Source organism: Mobula hypostoma, chromosome 3 (assembly GCF_963921235.1).
Source record: "Mobula hypostoma chromosome 3, sMobHyp1.1, whole genome shotgun sequence".
Classification (NCBI taxonomy): Eukaryota; Metazoa; Chordata; class Chondrichthyes; order Myliobatiformes; family Myliobatidae; genus Mobula; species Mobula hypostoma.
The window spans coordinates 18,275,314-18,298,962 of NC_086099.1; the positions used below are offsets into that span (position 1 = coordinate 18,275,314).

At 41.9% G+C, this 23,649-nt stretch overlaps 1 protein-coding gene across 3 annotated transcripts in view; it reads left to right on the top strand.

Moving 5' to 3' along the window:
• The window catches only part of rai14 (retinoic acid induced 14), a 257,024-nt gene that overhangs the window by 165,459 nt on the left and 67,916 nt on the right, over positions 1-23,649 (top strand). For all 3 annotated transcript variants that reach the window (XM_063042727.1, XM_063042726.1, XM_063042728.1), the window contains 3 exons: positions 912-969; positions 4,265-4,335; positions 15,175-15,281. In XM_063042727.1, coding sequence (XP_062898797.1) covers positions 912-969; positions 4,265-4,335; positions 15,175-15,281 — 236 coding nt within the window. The remainder of the gene's footprint in view (positions 1-911; positions 970-4,264; positions 4,336-15,174; positions 15,282-23,649) is intronic.

The following is a 23,649-nucleotide window of genomic DNA, read 5'->3' on the forward strand; positions in this document are numbered from 1 at the left end:
AGAATTACACATCATTAGGATTGTGTAGATGAATCTCATACAATACTGTGCAAAGTCTTAGGTATATGTATATAGCTCGGGTGCCTAAGACTTTTGCACGGTACTGTATTTGTCAACATGGGGTGGAGAGTGAGTTTGTAAATCTAGCTGGAGCAAAGGATGTTGGGAATGGTGAGGGAGGGGTATGGCTCAGGTGGCAGAGAAGGAGTGCCGGCAGTCGGGTATGGCATGGGTGCAGATACACACAGCCCTGAGGCATTAGGCAAGGTCATTTGATTCCAAACAATTGGTGTATTGATCATTACAGAATGTCTCTCTGGTGCTTCCTGCTCCCTCCCCTTTCCTTTTCCCCTTTTCCAACCATGATTCCTCTCTCTCTGCCCCTTTCCCAATCTCAGTCCACAATAGAGACCCATATTAGAATCAGGATTATCATCACTCATAAATGTCATGAAATTTGTTTGTATTTTTTTTGCAGCAACAATCCAATGCAACACATAAAATTAATACAGTACTATGCAAAAGTCTGAGGCACCCTAGCCATATATATGTGCATAAGACTTTTGCACAGTACTGTATTAATTTGCACTCTTTTGAAATGGGTTATACCACTTTTCAAAGCTTTTGGTGACCTGGTCAACTTGAGTTTATTGTCCGAGTTACAATAAACTTGAAGGGTTAAATATTTGAGCAAAGGATTTTAGATGCCAAGGACTCATTATTTAGTCTCCACACTCACCACATACTCTACTGTGGTATAATAATTATCAGAAAATTCATTGTGAGGTCAGTCCCACAAGATATGTCGGACTGATATAAGGAATAAATTGTGACAACTAACGGTGGAACTTTTGTATTTAGTTACAGAATGCAATAGTAAATTGAATTGTCTTATTCCTCTTTGTTCCTAGTACAAATGTCCAGTGGAATGTACTGACAGTAATGGGAAAACAGCATTGCACCATGCAGGTATGGAAATTACTTTTAACTTTTAAAAGAAATCATTCCTTTTAAAGTTGCAGGACGAGTAGACAGCTGAGATCTCAATAAAATGTCACCAGTCATTTACTCCATAATACTGAATTTAAAGTGGTAGATGAACAACATTACTTGTAGAGGTCATGTCCAACAAACTGGTGGAGTGTGTGTGCAGACTGGCTGCATTATGGCCTGGTATGGGAACACCAATGCCTTTGAATGGAAAATCCTTCAAAAGGTAGTGGATTCGGCCCAGTATATCACGGGTAAAACCCTCCAAACCATTCAGCACATCTACATAGAACATTGCTGCAGGAAGGCAGTATCCATTATCAAAGATCCTCACCAGCCAGACCATGCTGCCATCAGGTAGAAGGTAGAAGGTACAAGTACCTCAGGACTCACACCACCAGGCTCTTGAACAAAAGGGGATAACTACTCTCATTTAAGGAGTCTTTTAATTTGCTATTTCATGCTTGGGTTATTTATTGCTGTTTATTTATATCCACATTTGCACAGTTTGTTGTTCATTGATCCTGTTTACAATTACTATTCTATAGGTTTGCTAAGTATACCCACAGAACAAGAATCTCAGGGTTGTACGTGGTGACGTGTATAGAAACATAGAAAATAGGTGCAGGAGTAGGCCATTCGGCCCTTCGAGCCTGCACCGCCATTTATTATGATCATGGCTGATCATCCAACTCAGAACCCCGCCCAGCCTTCCCTCCATACCCCCTGATCCCCGTAGCCACAAGGGCCATATCTAACTCCCTCTTAAATATAGCCAATGTACTGGCCTCAACTGCTTCCTGTGACAGAGAATTCCACAGATTCACCACTCTCTGAGTGAAGAAGTTTTTCCTAATCTCGGTCCTAAAAGGCTTCCCCTTTATCCTCAAACTGTGACCCCTTGTTCTGGACTTCCCCAACATCAGGAACAATCTTCCTGCATCTAGCCTGTCCAATCCCTTTAGGATTTTATACGTTTCAATCAGATCCCCCCTCAATCTTCTAAATTCCAACGAGTACAAGCCCAGTTCATCCAGTCTTTCTTCATATGAAAGTCCTGCCATCCCAGGAATCAATCTGGTGAACCTTCTTTGTACTCCCTGTATGGCAAAGATGTCTTTCCTCAGATTAGGGGACCAAAACTGCACACAATACTCCAGGTGTGGTCTCACCAAGGCCTTGTACAACTGCAGTAGTACCTCCCTGCTCCTGTACTCGAATCCTCTTGCTATGAATGCCAGCATACCATTCGCCTTTTTCACCGCCTGCTGTACCTGCATGCCTACTTTCAATGACTGGTGTATAATGACACCCAGGTCTCGTTGCACCTCCCCTTTTCCTAATCGGCCACCATTCAGATAATAACCTGTTTTCCTATTTTTGCCACCAAAGTGGATAACTTCACATTTATCCACATTAAATTGCATTTGCCATGAATTTGCCCACTCACCCAACCTATCCAAGTCACTCTGCATCCTCTTAGCATCCTCCTCACAGCTAACACTGCCTCCCAGCTTCGTGTCATCCGCAAACTTTAGAGATGCTGCTTTTAATTCCCTCATCCAGGTCATTAATATATATTGTAAACAACTGGGGTCCCAGCACTGAGCCTTGCGGTACCCCACTAGTCACCGCCTGCCATTCTGATAATAAATTTTACTTTGACCTTGACTTTATCTGAAGCAGAGGTTGAGCTTATTGATTAGTAAGGACACCAAATGTAACAGGGAGAAGAGAGGAGAATGGGACTGACAGAGATAATAAACCAGCCATGATGGAAAGGCAGAGCAGACTTGATGGGCCACGTGGGCTAATTCTGCTCCTACAGTATGTCTTAATGTTAGATATGGCAGTGACTTTTTTTTGCAATGGAAGTTGAATGAAGGGAGAGGTAGCAAAGGCTCATTTTCTTTTGTAGGGTGATAATATGCTTTCTTTACTGAAAAGTTTTTCCTTCAAAACTTTATGAACCTCATCAGCCTTGTAACGATTACCTGGCCTAAAAGCAAACGTCCACATCCAACAGGATGAAATACCATAAATAGAAGTTGACCAGTAAATAGAAGTGAGAATAGAACTTTGCTGGATCAAGTAACGACAGCACAAAAAGATCGTTACTTATCTTTCCACCCGTTTATTTCTTCGAGCTCAGCCGGCGAGTGATCTTGGACCCGACATTAGGGAGAGACCCTTTCTCATATCCCCGGCGGTTCAACAAGTTCACTGCCCGATGTCAGAATTGTCAGAAGTTACAAGGCCACTGATACAAAAGAACAATCAGTTTGATAACTATTCCAGTCAAGTCAATGGACTATTGATCCAGAGAACGATCAGTTTGATAACCATTCTGGCCAAGTCAATGGACTATTGATACAAAAGTACAATCAATTTGTTAGACACTCCAGCCATCTTAATTAAAGAAAAGAATGTCCTACCTGGTTTGCTGGAGCCACAACTTAATTACAAAGATAAGAACATCCATCAAATTTGTGCTTTAATTAAGAAAGGAATGTTCTGTCTAATTTCCATCAGGTACTGCTTTTTGTCAAAATCAAAAGGTGTGAAAAGCCCAGAGCCAGCTATGTGGATCTCGGTGAACTTTAATCATCTTGCTCCAAAGAAGGCAGCTGTGAGACGTTATTCAAATACCCTGCAGTCGCCGACATAGTCAGTACTTGATTCATTGTTTACAGGGATCTGAGAATCCCCCATTCCCTTAAACTTTATCAAGAGAGGGGGATCCACTGTGACCTCACGCAGCACAGTGAATCTGTATGGTGTTACAGTGCATCACACCCAGTCACTTCTATGTGCAGAGTCACAATAACCCATAACTTTTGTATAGTGGGCGAGTCTAGGGTCAGAGAGCAGAACAGAAGGACATCCATTTAGAACAGATGAGGAGGAATTTCTTTAGCCATAGTGTGGTGAAACAGAAGGCTGTGGAGGCCAAGTCATTGAGTAGATTTAAAGAGGAGGTTGATAGGTTCTTGATTAGTAAGGGGTGTTCATGGTTATGGGGAGAAGGCAGGAGAATTGGGCTGAGAGAGATAACAACTCAGCCATGATGGAATGGCTGAGCAGATTCAATGGGCCGGATGGACTAATTCAATTCCAATGTCTTACGGTCTTATGTTTTTGAACATCATGGCAGTTTTTCAATTAAGAACAATGTCTTTTTGATGTTGATTTCACACTTGAACTTTAAATAAGCAATAGGTGTAAGTAAAGATTAATGTAGAGCATTTTACTTACTCAATACTTTCATTTCCAGCTACAAGTGGTTCTATTTTTATTGTTCAACTACTGTGTGAACACAAGTGCCCTGTTAACACTAAAGATACTGTAAGTAATTTTCTTTTATTTTAATGCTTCTATATTTTTTACTCTTAGATTTTCTTAAAACATTGTCTAGGAGTGTAATTTTTAATTCTTGGAAATCACAGGACAACCATGCTATGTTGGGAACCTTGAAAGAGATAACAAATTTCTAATTTGGGGTAAAAAGACTTCTGACTTAATAATGCATATAAAGGTAGCTTAGTAGTAGTTAGCATAACACTATTACAGCACCAGTGACTTGTCTTCAGTGCCCTGCCTGTAAGGAGTTTGTACGTTCTCCCTGTGACTGCGTGGGTTTCCTCCAGGTGCTCTGGTTTCCTCTCACAGTCCAAAGATGTTCCATAAGTTTAATAGGTTAATTGTTCACATGGGCGTAATTGAGCTGCGTGGGCTCATTGGGCCAGAAAGTCCTGTTACCGTGCTGTATCTCTAAACAAATACATTGGGCATAGACAGGGTCCTGACGAAGGGTTCTGGCCCAAAACGTCGACTCATTGTTTCCACGGATGCTGCCCGACCTGCTGAGTTCCTCCAGCGTGTTGTGAGTGTTGCTTTGACCCCAGCATCTGCAGAGTATTTTGTGTTTAAGCTGGGAGGAGATGGCTGGAAAGGGTAAGGGGCTGAAGAAGGGGGAATCTGATAGAGGACAGTGGACCATGAGAGAAAGGGAAGGAGGCAGACCGCCAGAGGAAGGTGATGGGCTGGTGAAGGGGGAAGAAGGGAGCCAAAATGGGAAATGAAAAAAGAAAGAAGCAGGAGGGAGCGTGGAGAAATTACCAAGAAATCCCATGTTCATTCCATCAGATTGGAGACCATCTAGACAGGAGTATGAGATTTTGCGCTTACAACTTGAGTGTGGGCTTATTGTAGCAGTAGAAGAGGCCATGGACCAAAACTCATTCTTTTTAAGATTGGATTGGGAATTTACTACAAAGTGAAGTTCTATTTTAAAACTGCAGAAAACGAACTAGAGTAGTCATCACAAAGAGTAGTGATGGAGTGGTGTCATTCTGCCTGGAGTTCGGAAAGCAGTCACGTTCCACAGGGATCAGAGCTGAGATGTCCAGCATCTGCAGATTTTCTCTTATTTATGATTGGACCTCTCTGTTTGTGATATAAGTAAGTAGACGCAAATGAAACAAAAATGAGTGGAATTGTGGAAATTGAGAAAACATGTCAAAGGGCATATCAGTTGCAGATGAGGGCAGATGGAGTTTTGTCTGTTCAAGTGTGAGATGTTGCATTTTGAGAGGTCAGGTGTACAGTAAATGACAGGACCCTTAGAAGCGTTGATTTACTGAGGGACCTTGGTGTCCAAGTCCTTAGCTTCTCGAGAAGATAAAGATGCTTGCCTTCATTGGTCCAAGCAATGAGTATAACAGTCAGGAAGTCAAGTCACATTTGGAGTATTGTGCACGGTTCTGGTCGCCTCATTATAGGAAATATGTAGAGGCTTTGGTTGGATATATGCAGAAGACGTTCACCAGGAAGTTCTTTGGATTAAAGAGTATTAGACCTAAGGAGAAGTTGGCAAACTTGGATTGTGTTGGAAGTTGAGGAGAGACTTGACAGAAGTTTATCAAATTGAGTGTCTTGGGATAAGTAGTCATTTGCCACATGGTAGAAATGGCTTTAAGATGAAAGGGGGAAAGATAAAACAAGATGTGTGGGGTAATTTTTTTTTGAAGTGCAGGTGTCGAGAACATACTGCCAGGGGTGGTGGTTGAAGCAGACATGATAGTGATGTTTAACATACATGGAGGCACATAAATATGGAAGAAAGGGAGGGATATGAACCATGTGCGAGCAGATAGGTTTAGTTTAATTTGACATTAGGGTGAGTACAGACATTTTGGAGCGAAGAGCCTGTTTCTGTACTGAACCATATCATAAGAATAAATGCTGAAATGTCAATCATTACTGTGTGTTTTACAAACTGTCCACTGGAACAGTATATTGGCAAAAACTGTGCAGCTTCCATTGATTTACATATGGCAAAAAATTATTAAAATATTTTCCAAAGCTTATTTGGACTTTAATAGTGCAAAGTCGTGACTAAAATAATTCGGTTTCTAAATTGTACTGTAATGATCAACATTTCGACATTTGTTCCTATGGTATTCTCACAGTGAAGAACCATGAGATGTGTCTGTAGAAAATTCACATTACACGTGTAGAACCACAAAACCCACAGAATGAAAGAGGATTTCTTTTCAGTTTAAAAAGCTCTTTGTTTCCATGGTCAGAAAGGGGAATTTTGTTCTGTTCAGTCACTTCATCTTGTTCAGAAATATTGTGTGTATTCACAATGGAACTGTTCTTAAAATGGATTATTTGAAACCCCAATTTGAAACACTTTCAAGATTCAAGATTGTTTAATGTCATTTCCTGTTCATGGCTGTAAGGAGAACAAAATAATTATTACTCCAAATCTGATGCCACACAAAATATATTTGAGGTAATTAACACAGTAATAAGGCATCCGTTAGTCTTGCGAGACCATGGATCTGCGCCTGGAAAGTCTTCACCTTCCAGGGCGCAGGCCTGGGCAAGGTTGTATGGAAGACCAGCAGTTGCCCATGCTGCAGGTCTCCCCTCTCCACGACACCGATGTTGTCCAAGGGAAGGGCATTAGGACCAATACAGCTTGGCACCAGTGTCGGCGCAGAGCAATGTGTGATTAAGTGCCTTACTCAAAGACACAACACGTTCCCTCGGCTGGGGCTCGAACTCACGACCTTCAGGTCGCTAGTCCAATGCCTTAATCACTTGGCCACGTGCCCACACAGTAATAATAAGAACAATAAAACACACTGTAAATATAAATACATGTTAGCTTATAGATTTATTGTATGTCCATAAATTGACACTTGGTTGTACATAAGTCAACTGACTGGAAGTAATAAAGTTGTGGTGGAATTGGTGGGTGGAGGTGTTAATCATTGTTACTGCTTGGGGAAAGTAACTGTTTTTGAGTCTGGTGGTCCTGGCGCACCATATTGTTGCAGTTGTTCATTTATTGATTGAATATATGATTTAAGTAATAATATTTAGCTCACAAATGTGAGCCAGATGTTCTTGGCTGTATTGCACATGCTTTCACACTTAAACTGGTGGAAATGCTTTCTGCTCTGTCTGTCCCAACAACCACCCCATTGATCACATATTTCCATATTAACTGTCAGGAGTAATTCTTCAACTCTCTAAAAAGTTGAAATTTAGTAATTTAGTTTACTGGCACAATATGAATGCGGGAATGAATGAATGGTCCTGTTGAGCAAAGAACCATTCTTCTCTCTTCTTTTGGAACCATGATGTTGGCCACATGTGCGAAGCACATAAGCAAGTGTTAGACATTTCACTAGCAGAAGGAATGAAATGATCTTTGGGAAAATTTTGACAACTTTGACTTTAGTACAGAATACTCTGATCAGCAGCTTCTCTCCATGTGTTTGAGTGTTGTTGGGAAAATATACAGTGCTGAATTTTTCGTTTTTGAAAGGAGCTTTGCATTCCGGGTTAACAGATCAGAAAAGTCAACATTTATCACTCAAACATTCTAACCATAATTGTCAATGGAATTAGGAACAGCAGTATTTTATATAAGTTAATCATTATGGCAAATTGTTGTGCTAAATGTTATGACTGTATTGAAAAGTATGTTTAAACAGTTGAAGCTTGTTGAACAAGGATCAGTTTTATAGCAACACACATCAAAGTTGCAGGCGAACGCAGCAGGCCAGGCAGCATTTCTAGGAAGAGGTACGGTCGACGTTTCAGGCCGAGACCCTTCGTCAGGACTAACTGAAGAAGAGTTAGTAAGAGATTTGAAAGTAGGAGGGGGAATGGGGGATCCAAAATGATAGGAGAAGACAGGAGGGGGAGGGATGGAGCCAAGAGCTGGACAGGTGATTGGCAAAGGGGATATGAGAGGATCATGGGACAGGAGGTCCCGGGAGAAAGACAAGGTGGGGGGGAACCAGAGGATGGGCAAGGGGTATAGTCAGAGGGACAGAGGGAGAAAAAGGAGGGTGAGAGAAAGAATGTTTGTATAAAAATAAATAACGGATGGGGTACGAGGGGGAGGTGGGGCATTAGCGGAAGTTAGATAAGTCAATGTTCATGCCATCAGGTTGGAGGCTACCCAGACAGAATATAAGGTGTTGTTCCTCCAACCTGAGTGTGGCTTCATCTTTACAGTAGAGGAGGCCGTGGATAGACATGTCAGAATGGGAATGGGATGTGGAATTAAAATGTGTGGCCACTGGGAGATCCTGCTTTCTCTGGCGGACAGAGCGTAGGTGTTCAGCAAAGCGGTCTCCCAGTCTGCGTCGGGTCTCGCCAATATATAGAAGGCCACATCGGGAGCACCGGACACGGTATATCACCCCAGCCGACTCACAGGTGAAGTGTCACCTCACCTGGAAGGACTGTCTGGGGCCCTGAATGGTGGTAAGGGAGGAAGTGTAAGGGCATGTGTAGCACTTGTTCTGCTTACAAGGATAAGTGCCAGGAGGGGGATCAGTGGGGAGGGATGGGGGGGACGAATGGACAAGGGAGTCGCGCAGGGAGTGATCCCTGCGGAAAGCAGAGGGGGGGGAGGGAAAGATGTGCTTAGTGGTGGTATCCCGTTGGAGGTGGCGGAAGTTACGGAGAATAATATGTTGGACCTGGAGGCTGGTGGGGTGGTAGGTGAGGACCAGGGGAACCCCATTCCTAGTGGGGTGGCGGGAGGATGGAGTGAGAGCAGATGTACGTGAAATGGGGGAGATGCGTTTGAGAGCAGAGTTGATAGTGGAGGAAGGGAAGCCCCTTTCTTTAAAAAAGGAGGACATCTCCCTCGTCCTGGAATGAAAAGCCTCATTCTGAGAGCAGATGCGGCGGAGATGGAGGAATTGCGAGAAGGGGATGGCATGTTTGCAAGAGACAGGGTGAGAAGAGGAATAGTCCAGATAGCTGTGAGAGTCAGTAGGCTTATAGTAGACATCAGTGGATAAGCTGTCTCCAGAGGCAGAGACAGAAAGATCTAGAAAGGGGAGGGAGGTGTCGGAAATGGACTAGGTAAACTTGAGGGCAGGGTGAAAGTTGGAGGCAAAGTTAATAAAGTCAACGAGCTCAGCATGCGTGCAGGAAGCAGCCCCAATGCAGTCGTCGATGTAGCGAAGGAAGAGTGGGGGACAGATACCAGAGTAGGCACGGAACATAGATTGTTCCACAAAGCCAACAAAAAGGCAGGCATAGTTAGGACCCATACGGGTGCCCATTGCTACACCTTTAGTTTGGAGGAAGTAGGAGGAGCCAAAGGAGAAATTATTAAGAGCAAGGACTAATTCCGCTAGACGGAGCAGAGTGGTGGTAGAGGGGAACTGATTAGGACTGGAATCCAAAAAGAAGCGGAGAGCTTTGAGACCTTCCTGATGGGGGATGGAAGTATATAGGGACTGGACATCCATGGTGAAAATAAAGCGGTGGGGGCCAGGGAACTTAAAATCATTGAAAAGTTTAAGAGTGTGAGAAGTGTTACAAACATAGGTAGGAAGGGATTGAACAAGGGGGGATAAAACCGTGTCGAGGTATGCAGAAACGAGTTCGGTGGGGCAGGAGCAAGCTGAGACAATAGCTCTGCCGGGACAGGCAGGTTTATGGATCTTGGGTAGGAGGTAGAAACGGGAAGTGCGAGGTGTGGGAACTATAAGGTTGGTAGCAGTGGATGGGAGATCCCCTGAGCGGATAAAGTCGGTGATCGTGTGGGAGACAATGGCCTGGTGCTCCTTAGTGGGGTCATGATCAAGGGGTAAATAAGAGGAGGTATCCGCGAGTTGTCGCTGTGCCTCGGCAAGGTAGAGGTCAGTACGCCAGACTACAACAGCACCCCCCTTATCGGCAGGTTTAATAATCGGCAAGGTAGAGGTCAGTACGCCAGACTACAACAGCACCCCCCTTATCGGCGGGTTTAATAATAAGGTTAGGATTAGTGCGGAGGGAGTGGAGAGCAGAGCGTTCCGAAGGAGTGAGGTTGGAATGGGAACAAGGTGCGGTGAAGTCGAGACGGTTGATGTCCCGTCGGCAGTTAGCAATAAAGAGATCCAGAGCAGGCAGAAGACCAGAGCGGGGTGTCCATGAAGGCGGAGGGATAAAACCGTGTCGAGGTATGCAGAAACGAGTTCGGTGGGGCAGGAGCAAGCTGAGACAATAGGTCTGCTGGGACAGGCAGGTTTATGGATCTTGGGTAGGAGGTAGAAACGGGAAGTGCGAGGTGTGGGAACTATAAGGTTGGTAGCAGTGGATGGGAGATCCCCTGAGCGGATAAAGTCGGTGATCGCGTGGGAGACAATGGCCTGGTGCTCCTTAGTGGGGTCATGATCGAGGGTCAGATGATGGGGTCAGAGGAGAGTTGAAGACGGGAGAAGGGGTCATCGGTGGGGGTGGAAGAGTCCTTACCCAAGAAGTAGGCTCGGAGACGGAGACGGCGAAAGAAGAGTTCCGCATCATGGCGAACACGGAACTTACTGAGGTGTGGGCGAAGGGGGACAAAGGTGAGGCCCATACTGAGGACAGAGCGTTCTGCCTCAGACAGTTGAAGGTTGGAGGGGCTGGTAAAGACCCTGAACGGATGGATCAGAGGGGGGAGGGGGGAGGCTGGGGGTGTCAATGGAGAGGGGAGGGTTGGGGTGAGAGGAAGATGGAGCCTCTGAGGACCCAGGAGCTGACGATGGGATCTGAAGGAGACGGGATTGCAGAGTATTGCTGGGGGAAGGGGAGACGGGAGTCACAATAGCAGCACATAAAGACCCGGCCTGGATTCCATGGTCGTTGCTGGAGTCCGGGTTTTGAATATGCTCTGAGGTATTGGAGCCAGTGAGATCAATGGCAGAGGCCGCAATCTGAAGTTCATGCCTGCTAGTTTCATGGGCAGCAGGCTCTGGAGTCCGTAGATGTAGGATCTTGCGATCTTTGCCTAACATGACAAAGTCAAAAAAACGGCGATTGCAGGCGTGAATCCGACGGAAGATGAAATAACGGGTAGGACCATTACAGACGGTGAAGAAAGTGTCCCAAAGGTGTGGAAGGGTCTGGGATAGGGACACCAAATACCTCCTCATGGCGGAGAGGGTCGCCTTCAGAGCTTGGTGGGAGAAGCGGCGAGAGGCAGAGTCAATAAAATGTGAGTACCTGTGATCCTCAGAAGGTCCAAATTGAGAGACTCGGAAACGAATCCTAAAACCAACTGGAGTAAGTTGGCGACGGAGGCACGTTCCAAGAAAGGATATATGGCTGTGATAGCGAGTCTGAGTCAAAGTGTGGTCGAAAAGTTGAAGAGCTGAAGAAATTACAGATGGGGAGCAGTGAGAGGTGGTTTCACTGAACTCCTGTCGAAGAGAGGGTCTAAACTTCTTCGGTGTAGGCATCACCGGAAGAGGCTTCGCAGTAGTGAATTTTATAGCTCTTGCTTGAGTAAAATCTCTCTATGGAAAAATGTTATATCTTGTGATCTTTGTCAGCTATGAAATAATCACTTCATTATTAAATCAAACTATATACTTCTCAAACTAAGCCCATGAATCTGAATTAAGAGCCTTGCGATATTGCTTGGTATTTTTATTTGCAAACTAATATAGTAGAAAATTTTCGGCAAGAAATATGCAAGCTCTTACAATTGGCATGGGCTATTAAAAACTTGTAATTAATAAATTCTTTTTTTGTAAAATATTTTCATGGATATGACTGAAACTTTATATATAAGAAGTAGATGAATTTGAATGCTATTACCTTTTAGAAAGTGAGATCAAATGACATAGGTGACAACAGGGCCTCACTTCCGGATGAGTTCAATGCCTTCTGTGCTTGTTTTGACCATCAAAACATGGAGGAACTGTCACAAACTCCCACAGACCCCAATGACGCTGTGATTTCAGACTTCCAGGCCAAGCTGAGAGCATCCTTCTGGAGGGTTAACCCACGGAAAGCATCCAGCCCAAATCGGGTACCTGGCTGAGTACTGAAGCCCTATGTGGATCAACTGGCTGGGGTGTTCACTGAGGCCTTTAACCTCTCGCTTTGACAGTCTGAGGTACCCACCTGCTTTAAGCAGACTTCAATTATACTGGTGCCTAAGAAGAACATGATATCCTGCCTCAATGATTATCATCCAATAGCACTTACATCCACAGTAATAAAGTGTTTTGAGAGGTTGGTGATGAAACATATCAACTCCTGCTTGAGAAGTAACTTGGATCTAATCCAGTTTGCCTACTGGCACAACAGGCCCACAGAAGAAGCCATTTCATTGGCTCTTCACTCAACTGGAGCATCTAGACAGCAAAGATGCATACATCATGACATTCTTTATTGACTACAGCTCAGCGTCCACTACTGTTGTCCCCTCAAAATTAATCAATAAGCTTCAAGACAACAATACCTCCTTGTACAAGTGGATCCTCGATTTCCTCACCTGCAGACTTGTCAGTTCAGGTTGGCAACAACTCCTCCACAATCTCCATCAGTGCAGGTGCACTGCAGGGTTCTGTGCTTAACTCCTTGCTCTCATGGCTTTACACTTAAGACTGTGCAGCTAAGCATAGTTCCAATGCCATAGTTAAGTTTGCTGATGACACCACTGTCACAGGCCAAATCTACGGTGGTAACAAATTAGCATGTAGGAGAGAGATTGAAAATTTGGCCGAGTAGTGCCACAACAACAACTTCTCACTCAATATCAACAAGACCTAGGAGCTGATTATTGACTTCAGGAGGAGAACAGTGCAGGTCAGTGAGGCAGTCCTCATTGGTGAATCAAAGGTGGAGAGGGTCACTGCTTTAAATTCCTCAGTGTAACCATTTAAGACGACCTGTTCTGGGCCCAGCATGTAAGTGCAATTACGAAGAAGTGCCTCTACTCAGGAGTTTACAAAGATTTGGCATGACATCTACAACTTTGATTAATTTCTATAGATGTGTGGTGGAGAGTATATTTACTGGCTACATCACAGCTTGGTATGGAAATACCGCTGCCCTTGAACAGAAAATCCTTGAAAAAGTGGATACAACCCGGTTCATCATGGGTAAAGCCTTCCCCACTATTGAGTACGTCTACATCATAAGGCACCCGCAGCACCGAGGACGTGATCCTTCTTGCTGCTGCATCAGGAAGAAGGTGTAAGAACCTCAGGACTCACACACCAGGTTCAGGAACAGTTCTTACCCTTCAACCATCAGTGTCTAGAATCAGAACGGATAACTTCACTTGCCCCATAACTGAACTGTTCCCACAAAATATGCACTTACTTTCAAGGACTCTTCATCTTGTGTTCTCAATGTGTATTGCTTATTTATTATTATGATTAATTCTTTCATCTTTGCACAGTTTGTTGCCTTTTGCACGTTGATCTTTCATTGATTCTACTATGGTTATTGGATATATTGAATATGCCCATAAGAAAATGACTCTCAGTTCTGTATATGGTGACACATATGTATTTTGATAATAAATTTACTTTTAACTTTAAACTTCTAGTTATTTTTAAAGAGCACTGGATAACCTACAGTCATTAAGTGTGACCTTTGGTCAAGCAACATTAAAGGTAGATCCAGCTGCTGATTCTGATAAACCTGATTCTGATTCTGGTTCATAAACACATAAAACCATTAAATTTTAATTAGTTGATATGAAAAGGGTACAAAAGCTAAAAAAGTGTCTGTTATCAACAAGGGATATTGCTATTTCTGTAACACTCCCTTTGGAACTGAAGATAGAAAGGTCTAACTGGTTTTTAATTTTCTGAAAATGATGCTTTGCCTCACAATGTTGATGGGGGTTGTTACGCACAGCTTATTTTCCACATTAAACGATGGAAAGTGTTCTTAATGTGAGGATGGTTAGAATATCTGAATGACAAAGATTGACTTTTTAGACCTGTTAACTTGGAAAGCAATATAATGAATTAAGGCTCCCTTCAAAAATGAAAAATTCAGCACACTTGATTTTCCTCCAAATGTTTAATATCAAATGTCAGTATGAATTGAAGGCATTTATTCTCATCCATTTTTTGGCATTAAAATTACTTAGTACACAAAATTGTATTCAATTATTATGAACTTATTCTAATGGAGAGTCATAATACATGAAGTTAATGAAATTGATGCTCATGGCACCAGGTTGGAAGCTACCCAAATGGGATATGAGGTGTTGCTCCTCCAGTTTGAGTGCGGCCTCGTAGTGGCAGTAGAGGAGGCCATGGACCGATATGTTGGAATGGGAAAGCGAGTCAAGTTGAAATGGGTGGCGAGCAGGAAATCCCATCATTTGTGGCAGACAGAAGAAAAGGTGCACAACAAGGATTTAGGGTTGTTCAGCCAAAAGCAGCAACTGGATGATCTTTATTGGTGTTACTTTGAAATTAGCACTGTCATGGATGCCAATTTTTTAATATTTAATTGATTCATTTTTGTGTTTGGATGCACTGATTATATGTGAATACAGTATTGAAATCCTGTGACTCAAAGAATTTTAATGCCCAAAAAAAATTGAGAAATACCTGCCTTCGAATCAAGTTGACATTTGATTGAGCAAGGCAGCACAAAGCAGTCATATTAGACAGCTGATGAAACCCAGCATTATCCTAATCATGGCTCACTGATATACCTGGGGTCACATTTTACCTGTGAATTCATTTTAGGGATTCTTTTCATATATAAAGAATACAGACTCTTAATAAAATTTTAAATACACTTCAGATAGTGAGTTATTGCTCTAAGATGTGATCTCAGCAGTGCAAAATCGTACCTGAGCTGAATAGGTGTGCCATATTTAATATGCAACTCTGCATTTATTTGAAACTCCAGGAAGGTTTTACACCACTGATCCAGGCTGCGCAAGGCAACCGTGCTGACGTGTGTCTTTATCTGATAGACCAAGGAGCGGATGTGGATGCACGAGACAAGAATGGCAGGTAAAAATTGTGTTAAATAGTAATTTCACAATATTGGAGATAATTATATCTTTTCACTTTTTTCCCCACAATCTTCCTCTTCCTCCTAAAGTCAGTGAATTATCCCTTTGAAGCAGGATTAAGTTGTAATTTAAAGCAATAGAAGAACTGCACCAAAAAAGGCCATTAGACATAGGAGCAGAATTAGGCCGTTTGGCCCGTCGAGTTTGCTCTTGAAAAGAGTTAAATACAATCAATGGTTGCAAACGCCTTAATCCATTTGTAATAAAAATGAATGTTGTGCATCAGTTTGCAACAAATAACCAGTCTGTATCATTGTCACCAGGCATTATTGCATCAGCTTGAAGCAAAACAGTTTGATTTCAAGACCCTTGATGTAGTCATGGAGCAATATCTGGTGGCCCAACTAGTCCTTTCTGACAATGATGCCCTCCCAGCTAGTCCCAATTTCCTGTGTTCAGCCTAGGCCCCACTCAGATTTGCTTATCCAAGTGTTTCTTTAGGTGATAATATTGTAACTTCCTCAACTACTTCCGCTGGCAGCTCATTCTACATACTCTCGACCCTCTATGTTGAAGGAGACAGCCCTCAGGTTTCCCCTCTCACCCTTAAACCTGTGCCCCCTGGCTTTGGTCTCCCCTGCCCTGGTGAAAGGTCTGTTACCATCTACCTTTATTATGTCTTTCATAATTTTAAACAAACACTTGGCTCTTCAAATGTTCAACTTTTGGCGTGTAGGCACTTAAATATACTGTGTGTCTCTAAACAACTGAAGCATTTAATTCACAAGATCACAAGACAAAGGAGCAGAAGTAGGCCATTCAGCCCATGGAGTCCACTCTGCAGCTTCCCCATGAGCTAAACTATTCACCCATCTAGTTCCAGTTTCCGGCTTTTTCCCCATATCCCTTGATACCCTGACTAATTCCTTAAATGACTATTTTAAATCCAACATTTTTCTGAGCTGCCCAAAGTATATGAAGTCTGGATCCACTAAACTGATGCAGATTATCACTTTTTTTTTGATTTTGTTCATGATTATTTAGTGTCCAGTCAAAATTAAGAATTGAATGCTGTCATTAAGAAACCCAGTAAGAATTCAATGAAGAGCTGTTTCTTCAAATTATAATCTGGAACTTCCAACAACATGACTCTCTATAACTCGTATTCTTCTTATTAAAGGTTCAAAGGTTCATTTATTATCAAAGTATATATCCAGGGGTGCAGTGCTAGCTAGAGCGCGTCCGGCCACATCTTTAAGAAAAAAGCTGAAATAAACAAGCTAATTAATTAGGTGCCACCCAGGGTGATTTGAGTATCTCAGAAACTGATGATCTCCTGGGATTTTTACACACAACAGACTCTGAAGTTTACAAAGAATGGTGCCAAAAACAAAAAAAAATCCAGTGAATGGATTTAACGAGATGTTTTCGCTCACAGAACAGCCACTCGCTGGATGTTTTTTTTGTTTTTGGCACCATTCTTTGTAAACTCCAGAGTCTGTTGTGCGTAAAAATCCCAGGAGATCAGCAGTTTCTGAGGTACTCAAATCACCCTGGGTGGCACCTAATTAATTAGCTTGTTTATTTCAGCTTTTTTCTTAAAGATGTGCCCCTCACACTCCGGCTAGCACTGCACCACTGGATATATCCATATACGACTCTGAAAATTGTCTTCTCCAGATAGGCCACAAAACAAAAAAAAACATGAAAGTCATTCAGAGAGGAACATCAAACCGACCTCCCCTGTACGAAAAAGAACGACATCCGAATAATCAACCACCCCCCAAAAGCCCCCTCCCCCTGTACAAAATGGAACTGGAACATGAACCTCCAAAAAACATCCCTCCTCCACACACAAAACTAACAGAACACGAATAGAACATCAACCTCGAAACACCCTCCCCGGCACAACAAAATGGAAAAGGAACGGACGATTTAAAAAAAAACACAGAATATGAAAACCATAAGTCTGAAAAAGTCCACAGTCTGTAAATACAATAGTTCAATCCATAAATGCAGAACCACAATACCATCCTACGATATTGCTGACATTCATCAAAAGAGAGGAACACTGCACGAGGCGGAGAGGCCTACCCGCCTACCACAGCGAGCTGCACAGTGATAGGCCACTCACAGACTCCTTCGGTAGTGATCAAAAGGCAGACAGTCGACACTGAAACTCCCGCTCGTATTCTGCATTCGCCTCGAAGTCTCGGTCTTCCTTGGTGCTTTAATTGGCAGTTAATAGACATTTTAAACGGCGAGATGGAGTTGAACATCGACTCACTCCCCATCTCGAAGTTTCTTCACATAGAGGCCGTCCGAGCATGTGCTCACTTCCTGGAATCTTGGAGCCAGCAGAGAGCTGGGAGATCAGACGATCTCCAAGCTATAAATCACGAGCTCAAACAGACCCGCAAACACATTTAAGGTGAAAAACAGATGTAAAAGAAGTAAAATGAAGCTATTTATTTACTTATCTATTTATAATTATTAGTATTTTTAATATCTTCACAGTTTGCCTTCTTTTCATACTTGGGTTGCTTGTCAGTCTTTGTAGTTTTTCATTGATTTTGTTGTAATTCTTTGTTCTGTGAATGCCCACAAAAAAATGAATCTCTGGTGACATATATGTACTTTGATTATACACTTACTTAAAAATAAACTTAACATGCATGTGTTGATAAGATCTGGTAAGTTGAAGTGAAATGCATATGTTGGTAAGACCTGATGAAGAAAGGTGGATGGAGATAAAAGCTGGCAGAGATGTTTGAGCTTTGAGGCTAATTTCCGCTTGCAATTCTTTGTGTTGTCGATGCTCTGAATTTTAAACGTGTGTAATCCACTAAGGCACTTGAAAGGAGGTTCTACTGTACATGTGTAGTTTTGACAAGGAGCGCTCAAATCAAAATTTGAGTATATACTCCATTTTATAATTCTGGCTATTAACTGTCCCACTATTTAGCACAAGCCAGCAAACTGTTCACAAACACAATCCTTCTCGTGCACAATCCTTTGAAGTACTTTCAAAGATTCCCTTGATGTAAGTTGTTTTAAAGGATGCCTAAATATACAATGGTTTAAAACTTAATTTTCTGACCCAATTGATCCCTGTTCCAAGATGCTATCTCCTCTTATCTGTTTCTTCTTTTACACTCTGCTTGGATCTGTTTGTACTATAGTTCAAAGTAAGTTTATTATCAAAGTACTTGTATGAAGCCGTGTTCTACCTTGACATTGATATTTCTTGCAGGCATTTACAGGAAATAAAGAAATACGATAGAATTTATGAGAACTATAAATAACAAGGAGTTAAATATTTTAGGTGCCATCTAGAAACAAGATAACGAGAGAGAAAAAAGAAAACCTCAGCAACTCTGAACAATATTAAAAGTATCTGAGCATAACTTTATAATAGAAGACGAACTCAACCATTAACGACATTAGGTACTTCTGCCATCTAGAAAGCCCAGAGACTTTGTCAAAGGTGGAGACCACCATAGCCTCAGCCCAGATCACCAGCAGGCTTGCTCACCACAGGGTCTGACTGGCAACTGAAAGCAATTAAAGTTCCCCAGCTTCATCGCTGAGCCCTGACATGCAATATCAAATTTTATAGTTTGTCAGCTACTAAAGGAATATTGATATATCTCTTCTTGAATCTGTCCTAATGCTGCTTTTGATCAATTACGGCAGAGTGAGATAACAAACACAATGAAAATCAGCTGCTGTGAAATTACAGTCGAAGTTTAATAGAGAAATGTAACTAAATATATCCGTAAATTGAGATTACAGTCAGGTTACAAGTTGAACAGAATCAAGACATGAAAGTCGAAGTACTTTCCCTCTGGTCGGTGAGGTTGAAGATAGAAAACAGAATGGGAACATGATAATTTTTATCATCCATATTTAGCACATTATACACATTAAACAAATTTCCCCCGGGATCAATAATGTATATGACTATGACTATACACCCAATTCTACTTAACGTGTTGGAATTGCTTTAATAGCAATTAAGGCTATTTAATAGCAATTTGATGCTGCAATACACAATAGGATCTGCTGGGACACATCATCATTGATGTAACCTGGGTCATCGGGTGTTCCGTGTCTTTCGACATCAGTCTCGCTGAGGTGACCCAGCCAGTGCTGATGAGCCCCTGGCTTGTGTCCCAGCAGAATTGGTCCACGGGTCACACCTCTTGATCCACAGCCATCTGGAGGCTCACTCAGTAGCCTCTGTAACGATCCTGAGGGCTGTTTTCTTTGCAGCCCCCATAATGCCAAGGAGAAAGTAGGTTCTGCAGAGCAAGTAGCCAGCAAGACCTCTGCACCTCACCTCTATAGGCTCACATCATGCCCTCCACCCCTGTCTCTGCCACTGCTCTACCAGCTCCTGGTATTTAACTTTCTTGCACTCAAACAACACCTCATTCTGGTCTTCCCAAGGCACTATCAGGCTTTGAGGTTTCTGACAGAATGACCACGTCAGGTCTCAGGGATGATGATGTGATGATGATAAGGGAACTTTAATTACTTGCCATGATCGACTTTCAGTTGCCAGTCAGATGCTGTAGTGAGCAAGCTTGCTGGTGATCCGGGCTGAAGCTGTGGTTGGTCTCCAGTTTTGACAAAAGCTATGGGCTTTCTGGATGGTGGAGGTACCAACTGTTGTTAATGGCTGAGTTTGTCTTCCATTATAAAGCTATGATCAAATACATTTAATATTGCTCAGACTTTCTGAGGTTTTCTTCTTTTTCTCTCTTTATCATGTTTCCGGACGGCATCTAAAATATTTAATTCCTAAGGCTATAACAAGATGTGCTGCACCATCAGAAGTATCAGTTTCTGTTATATTTTGTGCTAACTTTTCAAGGGCGTTATTTTTATTTTGTCTACGGCATGCCAATTGAGGCAATGACCTGCTACAAGCATTTATTGATGGAAGAATGCCTTTTTTGAAAGTCAGTGTTCAGATTCATAGTGGACAGAATCAGAATCACATTTATTATTTTTGCTTATATGAGGCATATATGTTATAAGGCATTGGTCAGAATGCACTTGAAATTTTGTGAACAGTATAGGGCATCTTATCTATGAAAGGATTTGCCGGCATTGGAGAGGGTCTAGAGGAGGTTCATGAGAACCATCCCAGGACTGAAAGGGTTAATGTATGAGAACTCTTTGATGGCTTTGGGAATGTACTTGCTAGAGTTCAGAAGAGTGAGGGGGCATCTCATTGAAACCTGTCGAATATTGAAAGGACTAGATTGAGAGGATGTTTCCTATAGTAGTGGAGTCTAGGTCAAGAGGGCACAGCCTCATAATAAGAAGAACAACCCTTTAGAACAAAGATGAGAAGGAAGTTCTTCAGCCAGAAGGTGGTTAATCTGTGGAATTCATTGCCACAGAGAGCTGTGGAGACCAAATCATTGGGTATACAGTGGACTCCAGTTAATTGGGCCATCGGTTAATCAGAGCAGCTGCTTGGGACAACTATTAAAGAGCAAAAACTAGCTGAGTTTGCCTTTATTTATTTGGAACACTCTGTTGCTTAATTGAGACAGGAGACTGTTGCCAGATAGTTTCTAACTAGCACCAGTCGTGTGCACTTGAGTGGCCGCTGGACACAACACTATGCTTCAAGCAAACAGTTTTTAAATAGCATCAGTTGCATGTGTTCCAAAAGCAGCATTTTCTGTTGCTAATAGTTGGCATGAAATAAACATTTAGACATTGCAGAACTGTTTTGCTCACTGCATTTTCAAACATTCAGGCTTGGAGATACCAGAAATGGCGGGGCATGAAAATGAAATGATTTCACTACTTCAACAAATTAGAAACTATGGAGAATTTGAAGGTATCAGCAATATCTAGAGACAAGTTCAGTACCTTAACCAAGTTGCTGTACCCATGATTAACATGCTGGGCTATTACAAATGTGCTTGGCTATTTATAGTCACTGGTGTTTGTGATCCTTTTCCCATGGCATCCATTTTTAATGTGTGGTGTTACATGAAAGCAGTGAATCTAACTTGAAAACTATTGAATGTTACAGTGAAAATAAAGATTTGGAGGATGCGGTCATTGACAGCATTGTATGAAGGCAGTCTATTATCTGCACCAGATGTCTGCATTGATTTTGTTCATTTTGTCACGTGATCAGCAACAATGAATATATCGAGTCAGGATTTGTAAACAAACAAGCATTTATTAATCCCTGATAAACAAAAAAAAACAACGAAAATCCTAACCAGAAGTAAACTGCTAAGCGGCCATTCATTAAACCGCTACTCAGTGCTAGCTCTTAAAGCGATAAATGCCAGTTCTTAAAGCGATAATTCAAACACAGTTGTTTGAACTGTAAATTTTAAAGTCCAAGAGATTTATGTAGTCAATTAGCAGAAACTTCCATGAAGTAACAAATTCCTCGAAGACACGACGTCACTGCCACTCCCAGCCGTATCCTGCCTTGTCCGCAGGATTCACGACGACGGAAATAAAACGGTTTTAAAGGCACTGACCTTTTCTGCTGGATACTGCACAGCTTTTTCTGCTGCCTTTTTAGCAAAGGCTATCTCATGCAGATCGCTCTTTCTTGAATGAATTCAATAATGGTCGATCCTTTCCAAACCCGTCAAATGTCTCCTTCAGGGTCCCGTCTTCACTCTCTAATGTTACTGAAAAGATACATTAACAAACCTGGCAGTGATTGGTCAAACTGCCGGCTCAGTACTTCCGTACCTTACAATAGAACATAAAACTCCATTTAAAATCAAAACTGCGTCATAATGCAAATACGCAGCAGAGCGGAGTATCTCGTTGACGTTTTAACGGGAAAACTAACTGCGTCACCAGGGGTCTTCCCTTTCATACCCATGGTGAACATGTCATCACGTGACCTCAAATAGGCAGGGAAATTACATCACGTGACCTCCAAAAGACCATTACATCATTCTCACAAGAAAGTTACAAGATCTCCATGAGGTATGTAACAATTTACAGTCAAAAGAATGTGACGTGGATGAAGTCCTCCATTGGTAACTATTAGGAATTAATATACAGTTTTATAGTATTGCAATAGTTTTGGCAGTGTTCTAATTTGTTCAGCATTTTATATAAATATGTAATTGTTACTCAGTTGGTCTTTTTTATACCTACTTAACTAAGTGTATAATTGGGACAGCCACTTAATTGGGCCAAAATGTACTGGTCCCGATGTGTCCCGATTACCCGGGACAATGTCGTCTTTTGCACATTGGTTGTATGTGTATCTCTGTGTGTAGTTTTTCATTGATTCTATTGTTTCTTTGTATTTACTGTGAATGCCCACAAGAAAATGAATCTCAGGGAGGTATATGGTGGCATATATGTACTTTAATAATAAATTTACAGTGAAACTTTGATAGGTTCTTGATTATTAATGGCATCATAGGTTCCAAGGAGAAAACAGGAAAATGGGGTTGATAGGAATAATAAATCAGCCATGATCGAATGGTGGAGCAGACTCGATAGGCTAAGTTGTGATTATAACTCTTATGGTCTCATGAATTTATTCGTAAAGGTACTGTATATTGTAACGTAATCTACAAGCTTTTACATTTTAGGACCTTATATATGAAAAAGAATATGATGTGGAATCATGCATGACAGATGACATTGAGATCAGAGGGCAAGAGGGGGAATGTGGATTATAGATAATTACAATTTCATAGTGAAAAATGTTTGGCAAGAGGAAAGTAATCACAACTTTAAGTCAGGAGAATTTAATTTTTAACTATTCTGTCCCAGAAATTTCCCGTAGCTTAGGCCTGAGGGGCAAAATATCTTCAACCATTCCACTGACTGCTGAGGTATACAGTTGGCGAGAATATGTGCTTTTTTGGCACTGTCCTGTAGTAACATTGGAAACTTAATTTCAAAAACTTTTGTCCTTGTTGCATTCAAGTAAGCAGCTACCTACAGCGTCATTTTATTATGTATATATACACACACACCCTATCCTCGTTATATGCAGGGGATACGTTCCTCGCAGTCGACGTATAATGTGAATAATTATTTAAATAGAGAAAATAGGGATGCGTTCCAGAGGGCTTCCTAAATATGTTTTATCTGTAATTTATTCACATTTTCATACCAATACAACATAAAAGCAGTACCACAAGACAACATTTGTATTATATTTCATCAATTTAAGGTAATATTCAATGTAATATATCATAGAAAGTTAACATCCTAGAGTGTACAGTACTCACCAACAGTGGCAGGTGTGTTCGCTCCAGGAGATGAGTGGTTGTTGTGGTGTCAAGCAGCTTTACATGGATAAGGTGGATGGTTGTGGTCGTCAGGATCATATCAAGCAC